This window comes from Grammomys surdaster, unplaced genomic scaffold, assembly GCF_004785775.1.
Source record: "Grammomys surdaster isolate TR1022 unplaced genomic scaffold, NIH_TR_1.0 126198, whole genome shotgun sequence".
Taxonomy (NCBI): Eukaryota; Metazoa; Chordata; class Mammalia; order Rodentia; family Muridae; genus Grammomys; species Grammomys surdaster.
Genome location: NW_021621003.1, coordinates 6,360,019 through 6,376,546, shown reverse-complemented (window position 1 = coordinate 6,376,546; position 16,528 = coordinate 6,360,019). Strand labels below are relative to the sequence as shown.

The 16,528-nt window shown below is 41.5% G+C and overlaps 1 protein-coding gene across 2 annotated transcripts in view; it reads left to right on the top strand.

The window, feature by feature from the left end:
* The window catches only part of Usp54 (ubiquitin specific peptidase 54), a 62,108-nt gene that overhangs the window by 34,127 nt on the left and 11,453 nt on the right, over positions 1 to 16,528 (top strand). For both annotated transcript variants that reach the window (XM_028758612.1, XM_028758613.1), the window contains 5 exons: positions 1,634 to 1,767; positions 4,865 to 5,032; positions 9,600 to 9,719; positions 10,578 to 10,773; positions 13,330 to 14,726. In XM_028758612.1, the coding sequence (XP_028614445.1) occupies positions 1,634 to 1,767; positions 4,865 to 5,032; positions 9,600 to 9,719; positions 10,578 to 10,773; positions 13,330 to 14,726 (2,015 nt within the window). The remainder of the gene's footprint in view (positions 1 to 1,633; positions 1,768 to 4,864; positions 5,033 to 9,599; positions 9,720 to 10,577; positions 10,774 to 13,329; positions 14,727 to 16,528) is intronic.

Below are 16,528 nucleotides of genomic sequence, written 5' to 3'. Positions count from 1 at the left end.
GAGAGCAGTGCAGAGAGCAGTGCAGAGCAGAGAGCAGTGCAGAGCAGAGCAGAGCAGAGAGCAGTGCAGAGCAGAGAGCAGTGCAGAGAGCAGTGCAGAGCAGAGAGCAGTGCAGAGCAGTGCAGAGAGCAGTGCAGAGCAGAGAGCAGTGCAGAGCAGGGCAGAGAGCAGTGCAGAGCAGAGAGCAGTGCAGAGAGCAGAGCAGAGAGCAGTGCAGAGAGCAGTGCAGAGCAGAGAGCAGTGCAGAGAGCAGTACATTCCTTGGCTGAGGCTTCCAAATAAAAGAGCAAATAAACACCATCAAATTTTGGTTACAGTCCTCCAACAGACATTGGCTGGAGAAGCTAAGCAGCCAGCTGTAGTTCCCACTGAGAGAGTCCAGGTAGAGGGTCCTCTTCTGTCCTTTCCGTAGATGACCTTCTAATTCCTTTTCCTATTGTAGGCGTCTATACATTGTTGTATAAACAACAATAGCTTTGGTTGGAGATAGTCTTCTAGTTACTAGCTGTTAAGGATACAGTATTTTATTTTAGTTTTTTTTATTTTAGTTAAATTATTTTTTAAAGTGTTTGTGTGTGTGTGTGTGTGTGTATGTGTGCATGTATGGGTCAGACGAGAACTTATGGGAGTCAGTTTTCTCCCACTACTTAAGTTCCTTGCCTTGGTTTGATATCAGGTCACCAGGCCATGTGGTAAGCATCTTTTATCTACTGAGCCATCTTACCAGTCCAAGGACACAATGTTTTTAACTCTCTTAGCAGCCTGCTATTTTTCTTTTTGTTTGCTGTAGAGTTAGTGAGCTATCTTCCTAGGACAGGGAGTTTCAAGGAGACCAGCCAGGGCCTCCTCACCCTCACAGTGTTGTCTCTTCTCTCCTCTCCTCTCCTCTCCTCTCCTCTCCTCTCCTCTCCTCTCCTCTCCTCTCCTCTCCTCTCCTCTCCTCTCCTCTCCTCTCTTCTCTGTCTCCCCCCCACCCCCACCTCCCTCTTTCCCTCCCTCCCTCCCTCCCTCCCTCCCTCCCTCCCTCCCTCCCTCTCTCTTTCTCTCTCTCTCTCTTTCTTTCTTTCTTTCTTTCTTTCTTTCTTTCTTTCTTTCTTCTTTATGTCTTCTTTCCTTCTTTTTCCCCTTTTCTTTCTCCTTTTCTTTTTCTTTCTCGAGACAGAATTTCTCTGTATATTCTTAGTTGGCCTAGAACTCACTTTACAGACCAGGCTGGCCTTGAACTCACAGAGATCTACCTGTATGTTAGGATTAATGACATTCTCCATCATATTCCTCCCCAGAGTCTTTAACAGGCATAAATAGAGAATTTATCAATCAATATAATGTATATTACAGAAGCTTTTCTCTATCTCTGCCCCCCAACAGAAGCTGGTGTCTACATCATCCCTCCACCCCCACTCCCCGCCCTCAATCTGAGAGGAATCCTTGTTCAATTCTTGTTCCTTAAGCCTGGTATTCCTAGGCTTGTTTTTCTGCCTCAGGCTCAGGAGTAGCTGCATTGTGGTTTTGATCCATGACCCTTGGTTACCAAGCTTTTATGATGTTTGCTTTCTGATTTGAATTTTAGTCTTAGGAATCTTGTTAGAAGCCACTGTTTGAAACTTTTTATACTTTGGATTCTCTTTTGAAGGGATCAAAGCACAAAAAAACCTGTTGGGTTTGTCCCTTCTTGGCGTCATATTCCAAAGTCTCACAGTAGTGGCATCCTGGAGGTAGACTCTACAGCACCCATGACCGGCTGGACAAAGACTCAACCTCTCTCAGGTAAACAGGATTTGGGGAACTGGATTTGACCACCAGTTCTATTCAGGAATCAATTTTATTGAGCATAGTTCAACTAGAAGACAATTGTTTGAAAATTCCATCAAAATGTAATGTGTGTGCTAGAGAGCTAGCTTAGTTAGTGCTTGTTAAACTCCATGAAGACCTGACTTCAATTCTCAGCATGCTGGGGAGGCATATACATGGAGCTCACTAGGTACTCAGCCAGCCAAAGGTGAATCAGGTTCTACTGAGAGAACATGTCTCAAAAAGCAAAGTGGATGTACTAAGGATAGTAGTCAAGCTTGACACGCCTACGAATGAGTACACACACCCATCCAAGCATACCACCCCCAAGTGTAAGTGTGGAGGATTTTCAGCTTCTTTCTTTCAGTTTCTCTAGTTTTTGTTTTCCATGGCTTGCCTGAATGTCTTAACATTGGAAAGAATTTTGTGGAAATGAGGAAAAAAAAAGAAATACAGTGCATAATGGTAAAAATGGTTCCATTCTTTCGAAGAATAAGTCCTAGGGCTTTCCTTTGTATAGACAACTTCTTGAGAAATGAATTCCTCAGTGATTTGTGTTGTGAATTGTGACACAACAGAGACATGTGGGCAAAACTATGAATTAGCAATTCAAGTTTACCCACCCTTGCCTCTGTGTCACAGTCTCATTTACCAGTTGATTGGTAGTTACCGAATGGTCCTTAGAGTTAGGTGGAAAGGAGTATGCAGGAACAGTAACAAAGTGTGAACTTGATTTCTCCATCTGTGGTGATTGAGAGTTTCGTTGGGTGTAGTAGTCTGGGCTGATATTTGTGGTCTTTTAGGGTCTGCAAGACCTTTGACCAGGCACTTCTAGCTTTCAGAGTCTCAGATGAGAAATCGGATATAATTCTGATGAGTCTGCCTTTATATGCTAGTTTACCTTTTTTCCTTTGCTGCTTTTATAATTCTTTCTTTGTTCTGTATATTTTGTGTTTTGATTATTATGTGGCAGGGAGATTTTCATTTCTAATCTAATCTGTTTGGTGTTCTGTAAGTATCTTGTACCTTTATAGACATCTTTCTTTAGGTTAGGGAAGTTTTCTTCTATGATTTTGTTGAAGATGTTTTCTGGGCCTTTGAGCTGGGAATCTTCTCCTCCTATTCCCAGGATGTGCCTCGTCCTGCAGTGACTTGATGTGTGGGGTATAAGGGAGTATTGTGTTTGTGGGGTTATCCCTAGAGGGGGGCTTTTCTTTCTCAAAAGATAAGAGGAGGATGGAATGCAGGGAGGTCTTGCATTCGGGTGTACTGGAAGGAGAGGAAGGACTGATATTGGGTTGTAAAGTGAATATATATTTATGTGTGTGTGTCTATATATATGTACATATACACATACATATACACTGAAGCCATGAACTTGCTTAGGTATATGTACTGACACTTGTTAGGCAGAGAAATGTGTCAAAACAGGTACGCTTGAAATATTGGTTAACTTAAAGTGAAGGACTGGCAGAAAATATGCCTGCTTCTTGATGAAATTATATAATGTCTTATTATTCACATTATAATTTATTTTATGTAGAGTAACGTTACTTTAAGAAACTTTTGAATGTGGATGAACCAACTACCCCTTCTATTCTCTTCAGAAGGGTGGCACTTTTTCAGGATAATAAAAATTGAGTCTGGGGGCTGGAGAGATGGCTCAGTGGTTAAGAGCATTGACTGCACTTCCAGAGGTCCTGAGTTCAAATCCCAGCAACCACATGGTGGCTCATAACCATCTGTAATGAGATTCGATGCCCTCTTCTGGTGTGTCTGAAGACAGCTACAGTGTATTCATATATAATAAATAAATAAATCTTTTGAAAAAAAAAATAAAAATTGAGTCTTATTGTTTGCCCTGTTAGTCCTCAGTTCTGGATTAGCTGGACAGAATAGAATTTTCTAATAGGATTTCTCAGCAGGCAAAAGATATTTAACAAAATAATGACAACATTTTTTAGTCACATATGCACATGTATCCACACGTGAAGAAGTGTGTGTGTGTGTTCTCATGTGCTTATGCACATGGCTCCCCCACTAAACCAAAAGATAAAGAAACCTAGCTATAGAAGTAAATTTGCCCCAGCATTTCAATAACTGTCTTTACTTCCTGAAACTGAGTGAATGAACCAGTGTTAACACCACACATACACACACACACAACTATTCAAATTGAAGTCACACTGTGGACACTATTCTGTCCCTCATACTTTTACTTTATTTATTATGGATATCATTCTCAATCTATTTAGACTCATCAATGAACTCCTAAAAGTTTTCACTATAGATATTTTAGAAACTGATTTAAACAGATGGTAGAAATTACAACAAAGAAAAATGACTAATTTTTTTTCTTTTTAGTACCAGGAATTTAACCCAGGAGTTTGGGGGTCATATATGTTAGGCAAGTGCTCTGTCACTGAGCTATATCCCACCATTTTGTTGTTGTTGCTGTTGTTTTGGTTTCTGAGACAGGTTCTTTCTGTGTAGTCTGTAATGGCCTGAAACTGAATATTATAGCTCAGGCAGGCCTTGAACTCATGGCAATTCCTTTGTTTCAGCTTCCCAAGTGTTGGCATCACAGGTATTAGTACCCCATCCAGATACTGTCTGAGCCAAGGTCTCACAAAGTGATTTAGGCTGGCTTTGAATTTGTTCTATAAACCATGTAGGCCTTGGGCTTTTTATCCTCTTCCACCACCATCAGAGTAGTTGGGATCATGGGACTGTGCCAACAATCCCATGTCTGTTTTACCTTATCACTTGAGAGAAGTAAATGAAGTAACATATGTAAAAATGCTTTTAAAATTGTTCTTAGTATATTGAAAATGCTTAAGAAATATTAGGAGTTATACTGTTATTATTCATGAAATATTGAAAGTATATATGTTGTTAACATCATTATTCATGGCTTGTGTTTCTCTCTCTAAATCTCATAAAGCAAGAATATCCAAATCACAACTGGAAAGCAAGAGTTCCAAAGGAAAATGGCATAGTAACCATAAGGTTAACAGATAATTCACCTTGATTCTGAAAGTGTTGTAATTTATCTCTTTTGCTTCTATCTCAGCTGGGGAGATCACCTCTAAAAGTGAGTTGGATGAACTACAGGAAGAAGTGGCGAGGAGGGCTCAGGAACAGGAACTTCGGAAGAAACGGGAGAAGGAATCAGAGGCTGCTAAAGGGTTTAATCCTCATCCCAGCCGATACATGGACTTGGATGAACTACAGAGTCAGGGTAATTGTGAGAATCAGGCTGTAGGGAATGGGAACAGAGAGAAAAGACAAAACATAAGATCCACACTTTGAAATTTCTTATCCACTGTTTAGCAATATTTGATTTTATCTCAGTTTAACTACTGTTATTGTTGGACCTAAAGATCCAAACCAATGGACGTGCTTCCCCAGAAATACCCATGGACAGCAGATTAGATGTAATAACATAAAGTGTATTGATGATAAGATGAAAACCAGTATACTGGGGTTCCCTTGTATGCAGACAAGAGGAACCTCAAACTAAAGCTAAGGGCAGTTTATATACCATTTTCACAGAATTCACAAGACAGTTAATTACTTTTTAAACAATAACCGTAGAGGATTTCAAACAGTCATTCCCATGCCCGGATTCCGTTTCCAGGCCCGGTTTGTAAGTAACTCAAATTTGCACCTTATCTTTTAAGTGGGTTCTGTTTACCCAGGTGTACTGTGTTAAGGGTTCATTCCTCTGTTAAACTCTTATCTTGGGCCCCTCTTAGTCTGTGGAATGTGCTTCTCCCAGGATGTGTCCTGGGGCAGTTAATTCTTGAGTTTACCTAAACCTGAGTGAGATTCTTGAGACCTGAAATTCCTGCACTTTTACATTATAAGAGCTAAGTTTTGAATTGAGAAACTTATTGATTAGAGATAGCAGCACTACTTTGAGGAATATCCACTAAAAGCCTGAAGATTAGTGGCTAGAGAGATGTCTTAGTGGTTAAGAGCACTGGCTTATCTTCTAGAGGACCTAGGTTCGATTCCCAGCACCCATATGGTGGCTCACACCCGTCTGCAACTCCAGTCTCAAGGCATCTGATGCCTTCTTCTGGCCTCCACAGGCACCAGACACACACGAGATACACAGAGATCTATGTAGGCAAAATACCTGTAATATACATAAGTTTTTTAAAAAAGTTGAAAGCCCAAAGGCTAGAGACAGTACCTTATTGCATTATTCAGGGAAAATGTTTCCATAACATCTAGAAAATAAGTCTTAACTGAAAGAGCACAAAAGCATGGTCATCTCTTAATATAGTACTGGAGACAGAGCTTGAGGCAGTGTGTAAACCAGGTGGTTTCTCTGTCTGAGCTGTTTTCCCAGCTGTAATTTCCTAGTTTTGTTTTTGTTTTTAGGGTTGGTGTTGTTTTTCAGATGGGGTTCTCCCTTTATCAGCTAGGCAGGCCTTCCTGCCTTAGCCTCCAAAGTAACTGGGATAGCAGCTTTCTACCACCACACCTATCCATAATTAATTTTTGATCTTATGACAGCTCATTCCTAAATCTTAGGTAATGTACATAGAATTAAACTTCCCCAACTGCCTCATATTGGTTACTTACCCCAACCAAAACCCACAAAAACAAATTAGTTTTAGATTACCACTACTGCCAAGAGACTAGTCTTCAAAATAGTTTAAGAGCTTGAGGTAATCTCCTTTATATAAGCTTTGAAACATTTACCTAAGTTTTTCTTTCTCTAAAATGAGTTTCTTGCTCTTATTACTCAGAATCTGCTGATCAAACAGCATGAAGTCTAGGATTTAGTGTCCTTGGACTGGCTGCTTTTTCTCAGCTCTTTCTACACTTAAAGCAGCTTTTTGGACTAAATAGTCTCAATTGAAGACAGCTTTTCTTCCAACCTTACTGTAGTCTTTTCTTTTTTCTTTTTGTGATATTGGGGATTGAACTCAGGGCCTCACACTTGCCAGGCTCTCTACAGCTGAACCACCCCCCACACCCACCCCACTGCCCTGACCTCACACTTGCCAGGCTCTCTACAGCTGAGCCACCCCCACGCCCACCCCATTGCCCTGACCTCACACTTGCCAGGCTCTCTATGGCTGAGCCAGTCACCTGCCCCTTATTTTCTTTTGATCCAGGACAATTTTTGTCTTCTGTTTCTCACATTATTTGTTGTGCTTGTTTGAAAATGGGTTTTAAGGCCTGGTGTGGTGGGATGTACCTTTTGTTTCAGCACATAGGAGGCAAGACAAGGTAAAATCTCAGAGTTCAAGGCTAGTCTGTTCTACAGAACTAGTTCCAGGACAGCCAGGGAAGAGAAACCCTGTCTCAAAAACAAAACAAAACAAACTAACTAAACTAAAAAGAAAAGGGCTTTAAAATTTCAATTCCTCTTAGCTGTTCGATTTTTCATTTTGAATTCAAGTCTTTAACAGTTTAATGTTCCAATTTTATATTGTTCTGTGTTTGTATATTTGTATGTGTACAGGTGCACATGTATGTTCGAGTGCATGTGGAAGCCAGAGGACAACCTTAGATGTTGTCTACCTTTTTTTTTCTTTGTTCCCTGGAATATGTTCTTTATTCTGGAACCTAACTGAGTAGGCCAGTCTGGTTGGCTAGAGAACCTCAAGGACATGCCTATCTCTGCCTCCCCAATGCTGAGATTGCAAATAGACACTCTGACCTGGCTTTAGTCAGTGTGTTTTGGGAATGAAACTCAGGTCCTCATGCTTACCAGACAAATGCTTTATCACCTCAGATTCCTCTTCATCCTTACCCCCCCACCCTCTTTATTTTTATTTTTATTTGAGACCAGGTTTTATCATTCTTGAGCTTTGGCTGGCCCAGAGCTCTCTTTGTAGATCAGGTTGTTCTTACTTGTGTGGTGGTTCTCCTCCTAAGTGCTGAGGTGACAGGCATGTGCCACCAATATAAAGTTTATATTTCTACTGAAACAGGGATCTTGTCGTCTTTGACCTTGTCTTTTCCTCCTCTCTTAGTGCGTCACGCATTAGAGTTGAGCAGGCGTCCTACTCACTGTGTTTCATTATTCATTTTTGATAAGCTCTGGAGCAGCCTCCTCAAAAAGAGTACGTCTGGAGTGCTGAGATTCTAGATGATAAAGATTTAAATATGCTACACTGATTCCGTAACTATAGTTTGCCTAGGTCTTTGTAAAATTGAGAACTGTTACACACCTGGGCCTCTGAAGTGCTGGGATTATATGTGTGTACCTCCATGCCTGGCCCTTCTTTTCCCTCCAGCTACCACCTCTAATTGTAAAGATGTTTAGACTCAGTTGATTGCAATCATAATGGAAGAACTTTGGCTCTAGGGCCAGAGGAAATCAGAGATGCAGAGATGGGATAGAAATTGACTTCCAAGGTTTCCAGAACCAACCTACTTTCCACTGTCTTTTTGCTTTCTAAAAGATAGCTGCTGTAGGAATTGAATTAGCTAAGGTTCTGCAGATCCTTTCTTACCATAACGTCTGTAGGTGAGTTGAGGATAACATAAGGGTGACGTAATGAAAAAAATGACTCAGACTTTTTAATCCCAGTTCATTTCATTTTATTTCTCTTACTTTGATTTTTTGAGATACAATCTCATTAAGTAACCATAAACTATCTGGCTTCTAACTTGCTATGTGATCAGGCATCCTCCTGTCTCCACCTCTAGAGTACTGGGGATAACAGGCATGTGCCGTCATACCTGGCTTGACATTTTATTTTTCCAGCCCCTATGACCATGTGAAGGCTCAATGTCAATTCCAACTGTAGGTCAAGTAACATTATAACTTCCTACCAGTTTATGGTTAGAGATGACAAGAGGTAAGGATATCGGGTGGTCCTTCACGAAAGTGTCTTTGCTATACTACTTAGTCTTTTCATCTGGCACTGTTCTTGGACTCCTCTTTTGTATCTCCTTTGACTCATATGCACTTTGGGAGTAGGGAGAAATACCCTATGTTGTTATGTGAGAGGTGGCTTTTTAGAGATGGATACTTTTGGTGAATGAGGCATGATAAAAGTAAAAACTTTTTGTTGCTAAAGAAAGGTCGGTTCGTGTAACAACAAATGCAGTCAATGCTATGGTAGATTTATTTTAGTGGAAACTATAGACCATCTCAAGCCCAAGAGGTGTACTGACAGAGCAGAGTGGTGAAGAAGGAATTGAAGCTATGTTAGAAGCAGCATGAGTGACGTTCCACAGAATAGTAAGCCATGCTGTGGTTATAGCAGGAAGTCTGGGGTGTCTGATGGTTGAAAAGGTATGACCTGATGTTTTGCGGAGGGAGTTCAGTTCTAGGCACAAGAGTCCTGTTGCTACTATGGACAGTACTTTGTTCTTTCCTTGAAGAGGTATTAGACTAGTAGTATGGCATTCATATGGCATGCCCCTACTCCCACCCCCCCCACCTGCCTTTTCCTGGCCTTGGTTAGATCTCAGTTAAGGCAAAAACGGATACCTTAGGCCGGGCGGTGGTGGCGCACACCTTTAATCCCAGCACTTGGTAGGCAGAGGCAGACGGATTTCTGAGTTCGAGGCCAGCCTGGTCTACCGAGTGAGTTCCAGGTCAGCCAGGGCTACACAGAGAAACCCTGTCTCGAAAAAAACAAAACAAAACAAAACAAAAAAAACCAAACCAAAAAAAAAAATGGATACCTTAGTCCTAAAGACTTCTTAATAGCAATGGACAGGTAGATAAAAAGTAGACAACAAGGATCTGTGTGTCCCAAAGAGAAGAAACAGTACATAGGAGAAGTTGGAACTAACTATAATAAAAATGAAAGTGCTGGCCCTTTCAGGGAGGAGTGACGGCTTTGAAAGGTCCTTGCAAGAGGCAAATTCAATATTTGAAGAGTCGCTGCATCTGGAACAAAAGGGAGACTGTGCTGCAGCTCTGGCTCTTTGTAACGAAGCTATCTGTAAGTAACTCGACTGCTATGGCTATGGCGTTTCTTGACTAACTCCACAATAGGCACTAGTGTTGTCACGCAGATGGCCATAGGGGCAGTTTATAATGTCTCTTGTGTTCCCAAGTGGAGGCCAGTTAGCTCTCTTTCCCCTTCAGATTTCAAAATGTACCTGGTGGTGTCACTGTGGTCTGTGGACATTTACTAGAACAACCTTAACAGGAAACCACAGATGGATTCTAACCCAAATAAAGTTATCTTTCTCTAGTCACTGGCTAATGAGTAGGCAAACTGAAGAAACTGGCTCTGATTCCCTAGGTAGTAACTTTTCATTGTAATACTCTATTATTTTTGTTCCTCCCCTGCCTTTCTGGTATGCAGTACCATACTGTAACAGCAAGGGGCTAAGGCTAAGAATTGGTACCTGACTCTTGAATATGACTCCATGAAGCTGTGCTCTGGAAAGACAGGTGCAGGTTTGGACCTTATTTTTTGCCATTGGCCATCAGAAAGGGTGAGTTGGGAGCAGAGTATGGAGACCAGAGTCAAACAGAACAGTCAAAAGACGAGAGTGGCAACCTCCACATGCTAGCTTATATTCCTGGCTCCTTTTAAGTTTTGTTTTATTTTCTTTAGTGTTTTGTTTGTTTAAGTTTTAATTAACTTGTTTGGCCCCATGGCTTTCATGAATGTTTCCTAGAGCCAGAGCTGGTTCTGCGCTCTCGACAGCCCATGCACAGTCCATGCCTTGCATTCCTGCTGCGTCTTTTGTTTTACCGCCTATCTTTGCTTGGTTTTAGTTTAGTTTTTGTCCTTTTATTTTTGTTTGTATTTTGTGTTGTTTCTGCTATATTTTCTTTTGCATTTTAGCTAAACTAAGACTTACCCTGCATGATGCCAGCTCTAGCACGCACAGCAGAGCCCTAGTCGATAAGAAGTTGCAAATCAGTATTCGAAAAGCACGAAGCCTGCAGGATCGCATGCAGCAACAGCCATCATCGCAGCAGCCGGTGCAGCCCTCAGCCTCTCTCCCATCACAGGGGGGCACCTTCCCTCAGCCAAAAAGGTAGTGCTTGAGAACCACATTAGCTTATGGACACAGGGGAGGCAGTGACCATGGGGACTCCATAGCAAGGACTCTTGTCGTCTTCACTACAGGGAAAAGAGAAAAATACATGATTAAGGTTTTCTTCTTAAAGGTCAGACACACAAAAGCTCATAGCACAGATGGTCCTTTTCATAATAATTCCTCAAAAGATGCAAAAAAGTAGAAAATAACAAGCTATTCATATTTCCTGGATTTGTGTAGCAATATGATTATTATATCTGTATTTATTATGTTCTTATACATGGAATCTGATTGCACCTTTCATGTTGTTGTAGTAACCATTTAATTTGGGATGTCAATGTTTCCCATCTCACAGAGAAAATAACCAGTTTTTCTTGTTTTCATTAAACCATAGGGAAGAGACACAAAGATTTTCTTTATTTGCTTCTCTAAGGTCAGGACAAGGAGAAAGTCCCAAGAGGTAGTTTCCACACTTTAGGGGTATAAATATAACTATAATAAAAGCAGGTCTCTCTCTCTCTCTCTCTCTCTCTCTCTCTCTGTGTGTGTGTGTGTGTGTGTGTGTGTTGCTGGGAATAAAACTTAGGAACTTGTATATACTCTACTAGGCAAACATTCTACCAGTAAGCTCCACGTTCTCTGCCTTGGATGTTTGTCTTTTAAACTATCATCTCCATTATGTTTGTTAACATTTCTGAACATTTGTCTGGGTTTAGGTCAGAGCCAAGCACTTTCTGTTTTATTTATTACTATTACCTGATGAGATAGTAGCTATTATTTAGCATACTTTCTAAATAAGGGGACTTGTAGAGAGGATAGTTACTTAGCTAATAAGTGGTGGACGTTTAGAATTTAGATACAGATCTGTTTACTGTCAGTGTTGTCTCCCTCCCTCCCTCCATCCCTGCCTCCTTCCCGTCCCCTTTTTCCTATCTTCAAGAAAGAGTCTCGTATAGCCTAGACTAACTAGAATCTGGAATACCTTGAACTCCTGATCTTTCTTTTGCCTCTGGAGTGCTAGTATTGCAGGCTTGTTTAACACTACTCAGGTTTATTCAGTTCTGTGAAGGCATGAAGGATGCAAGGCATCCTTCGTGTTGGGCCAGCACTCTACTAATTGAACTAGATTCCTAGGCCAGGTTTTGATTAAAGTATCACATTCATGTTACAAGAGTGACTGGATGACTAAACCCACAAACATTTGTGATAAACAGTTTGAGAATTCCTTATCCAAAATGTTTTGAAACCAGAAGTAAGTCACTGTCTGTCTATCTGTCTGTCTCTGTCTTTCTCTCTCTCTTATCCATCTGTCTCTGCCTTTCTCTGTCCCTGTCCTTCTGCTTTTCTCTGTCTTTATCTTTCTGTCTCACCCTCCCCTTCCCTTCCTCCCTTCCACTTCCTTCTCTCTGTCTTTTTCTCATTATTTTTTGAAGTAAGCTTGCTTAGGCAGCCTGGGATGTGCTAGGCGGGCTGTGTAGGCCTCAGACTCACTGCAGTCTTCCTACCTTTGGTTCCTGAATGCCAGGGTTAGACGTTTGCACTGCCATACACAGCTCAGATTTCATTTTTTTTTTCTTCTTTCACATTTTGGAACACTCATATATATGGATGGAACACTCTTAGCCCTGAAATCTGAAGCCTGAGATACTTCAGGGTCCAAACTTATTTCATCATCATGCCCGTGCTTAAAACAATTGGGGTTTGAAGCACTCCAGTTATGGATTTTCAGTTTCTTAATCCTTATCTGAAACTCTAAAGTTGGACATGTTGAAGTTTCCTCTAAGGGCACTTTTTTTTTTCTTCATAAATATAAAACAGTGAGAATTAAGTAAATGCATTATGTCCTGATTCCTCCTCCTCAGTGTTAAGAGACCACTGTTCTATCACTGTGAGGAGACATTTGAGTGAAGAATGCAGTGATAGTTGATGTCTGTGTACCCAGGAATTCAAATTACCTGTGTTCTGTAGTAATATCTTCTTCATTTTGTTGACTGAGCTACCCCATAGGCCCCTAGGGTAGCACTTCTCTCCTTGTACAGCATCTGGGACTTTTGTTTTATAGTGTGAGTGGCTTTTAGTCTTTCCCTTCTGTGGAAGAAACAGTTTTTATCTTTTGTTTGTTTGTTCTTTGAGACAGGGTTTCTCTGTGTAGCACTGGCTGTCTTGGAACTTGCTTTGTAGACCAGGCTGGCCTCGAACTCAGATCCACCTGCCTCTGCCTCCTGAATACTAGGACTAAAATGGGTGTGCCACCACTACCTGGCAATTTTTATCTTTTAATTTAAAATTTGCAAGTAGAATGTGATTGGAATGGGACTTTGCAGGTAGTAAAGAATATTGGCAAACACTGGACTTAATAACACATATACAAATTTGGGGATACTGCCTTTCTTTTCTTTTGTGAACTTGTAAACTATTGGTTTTGTGTTTGTCTTTCTTATTCTGTTCATCATATCTGTGAATAGCTAGAAGTGGAATGGAATGAATTGTGTTTTTTGGAAGATTTATTGTTAGTCAAGGCTGGTTGTGACTAGTTCTCTCCATTTGTTTCAGTGAACAGCCTATCCCGCTCCAAGTATTGTTAAGCCAGGAAGCACAGCTGGAACGCCACAAGGATACAGAGCTTGGGGCCACTCCCTCTTTGTTCCACTCACCTGCTTCCTGCCCTGAGTTACACTCATCACTCATCCCACAGTCACCTGCTTCATCTGTTCCACAGCACAGTCCCCCTAGGAGATCTCCCTTGAAGCTTCTGACGTCTTTTGAGGTGGACAAGGTCAATCACTCTGAATTCCACAGGCAGGACTTACCTAAAGCAACAGGTAGAATGGAGATGAATTCTCAACATGAATGCCTGCCATTCGATGCTCTTGAAGATGGGCTCCAAGGCTGCAGGGAGGACTTGGGCTGTTGCAGCAAATTCCCACCACAAGAAGGCAGAGTCATAGCTCAAGACCAGCTGTTCGAAGAAAAAAATAATCCTGTTGATATATCCATGGGGATGCCTTGGTCACAGTCAACAGGAGAAGCCACTTCTGAGAGAGTTAAATATAGCCTAAATAGTCCTTCAAGTTCATCAGCTCAGCCTAGCATTCCCCCTTACAGTGTCTGCAGCCCCATAATGTCTGCTGCTGCTTCACCTGTGCTTCATGCTACTGACCCCATGCAGAAACTTAACCAACATCTCCAAGCCCAAAGTCTCCAAACTTCATTGGCTTCAAAAGTGGTCAGAGGCAGTGAGGAGCCCTATAGGCCAGAGTTTCCCAGTACAAAAGGACTTGTCCGCTCATTGGCAGAGCAGTTCCAGAAGATTCAGAATACTTCCATGAGAGATGTTACAGGTTCCCAGGATCAAAGTTTGCCAAATGGTCTAAGGAAGAGCTCTTCTCCTTCTGACTTTATGCCTCCATTATCCCAGGGTCCAGGAAAAGAACACTGTCACTGGGTAAAACAACCCCCTTCTCCAGATGGCAGGGAAAGACTGCCCTGCTGGGAAGAACCTGTAGGTCATCCTTCTCTTTCCAGGGACTCTGGGTTTCCTAATGGTGAAACTTCGAGGAGAGGACAGCCCAGGTTGGCTGAGCCAGATATATATCAAGGAAAGCTACCCCAAGTAACAGATATTAGGCCCAAGGAGCTGGGTAGTAGTGTCAACCTGGGAACTCCTTTGCCTTTGGATTCTTGGGTAAATGTCACAAGGCTCTGTGATTCTCAGGTTAAACACAGGGCTCCTGGGCCAGGAGTCAAGTCTTCCTCCCATGATTCCCATACATGTATAACTTACCCAGAAAGAAATCATATCCTTTTGCATCCACACTGGAACCAAGACACAGAGCAGGAGACCTCTGAACTGGAGTCTCTTTACCAAGCCAGTCTTCAGGCCTCTTCTCATACTGGCCATTCTGATTGGAGGTCACAGGATGTGGCCTGGCAGCCACTTAGCCTAACAGGTAAAAATGACCAGTGGTGGGGCCATGTAAAAACTGAAAGCCAGAGAACAAGATCAGAGGTGGGGGTATTGTTGTGTACAGTATCACTAGCTTACTAAGAGGCAATGAAGTCTCTAGCTTTCCTCATAGAGCCTTCAGGACAAGGGTGAGGCTTTTTTTTTTTTTTTTTTCTTGTTCAGAATTGAAATTGGGTCAAAATTATCACTGGGAGAACAATTACCTCCTTGCAAGTTCTCCAGAATACAGTGCAAAGAACTACTTCACAGATCTTTGAGAGTGAGTTACACAATATGGGGAAGATTGAGAAGAGTCTTCTTTCTCTGTGTTTTCGATGTTAAACTAATCCAAGAGTCAGGCTTCAGGTTCATCTTGCAACAAGGATAGCTACACTAAACCAAGTCACTATGACATTTTCCAATTTTACCAAGCTACCAATATCAAGACCTTCCCTGGTTCTTTCAGGGACTACTGTGTGTGTTTCCTGGATATTAAATAGACTCAAGAGTTGATATTAAGATAAATTCCTGATATGCATTCTAGTATAGACTTTATAATAACATTTACTAAGTACTCTTTAGGTATACGAGACAGGTTAATATAGAAAGATTATAATGAATGAGGAAAAGCTGGAATATACTTCACTATGCTTTCTTTTAATGTGAGAGAGAAAAAAGCAAGCATTAAGTTCAAATTAAGTGTTTTCCAAATACTAGTATCATTCTGTTGAATGGTTTAGTATGTAAAGGCACTTTCTGCACAAGTCTATTGACTTGAACTCAACTCGCATGGTCTATATAAAGATGGAAGGAGGCCATAGAGATGGCTCAGTTTCAAGATTGTCTTACCATGGTATTGAATTCATTATGTAGCCCAAGCTATCCTCAAATGTATGGGGATCCTCTTGCCTCAGTTTCCCAGAGTATTAGAACTCAAGACAAAAATTATATTAGCTTACCACAACCAGTTTTATTTTGACTTTATGGGTATTTTACTTGCATGTATGTCTACACACCATGTGCATTCCTTGTACCTGCAGTCCAGGACAGGACATGGGATCCCCTGGAACTGGAGTCACTGATGGTTGTAAGCCGCCATGTGTTTGCTGGGGATCAAACCCAGGTCTTCTACTAGAGCAGCCATTGCTCTTAACTGCCCACCACAGCCAGTTTTAAAGTGTTTTCGTCACCTTCCAAAGAACTCCGATCCAGCTTCAGCCCCATGCCTCTTGTCCTTTATCCATCTCCCTTACTCAAGTAGACACAAGTGTTTCCTGTATACACTGATCTGTTCTGGGCATTTCATATGAATGAAATTAATCAGTGTTTGGACTTTTATGACCTGATTAGTTCTTACATATTAGTACCTGAAGAAATATAGAAACCCTGCTTTTGTTCTATATTTTAAATTTTCTAGTATTTTTAGGTTGCATAGAAATAATTTTGTCCATGTTTAACTAAAACATTTTTTGGTTTTTTCGAGACAGGGTTTCTTTCTCTGTGTAGCCCTGGCTGTCCTGTAACTCACGCTGGAGACCAGGCTGGCCTCGAACTCAGAAATCCACCTGTATCTGCCTCCTAAGTGCTGGGATTAAAGGCATGCACCACCACTGCCACCACCCGGCCTAACTAAAGCATTAAAAGTAGCTTTTGTTAAGAAAATTTCAGCTGGGTAGTGGTGGCGCACACCTTTAATTCCAGCACTTGGGAGGCAGAGGCAAGCGGATTTCTGAGTTTGAGGCCAGCCTGGTCTACAGAGTGAGTTCCAGGACAGCCAGGGCTACACAGAGAAAGAAACCCTGTCTC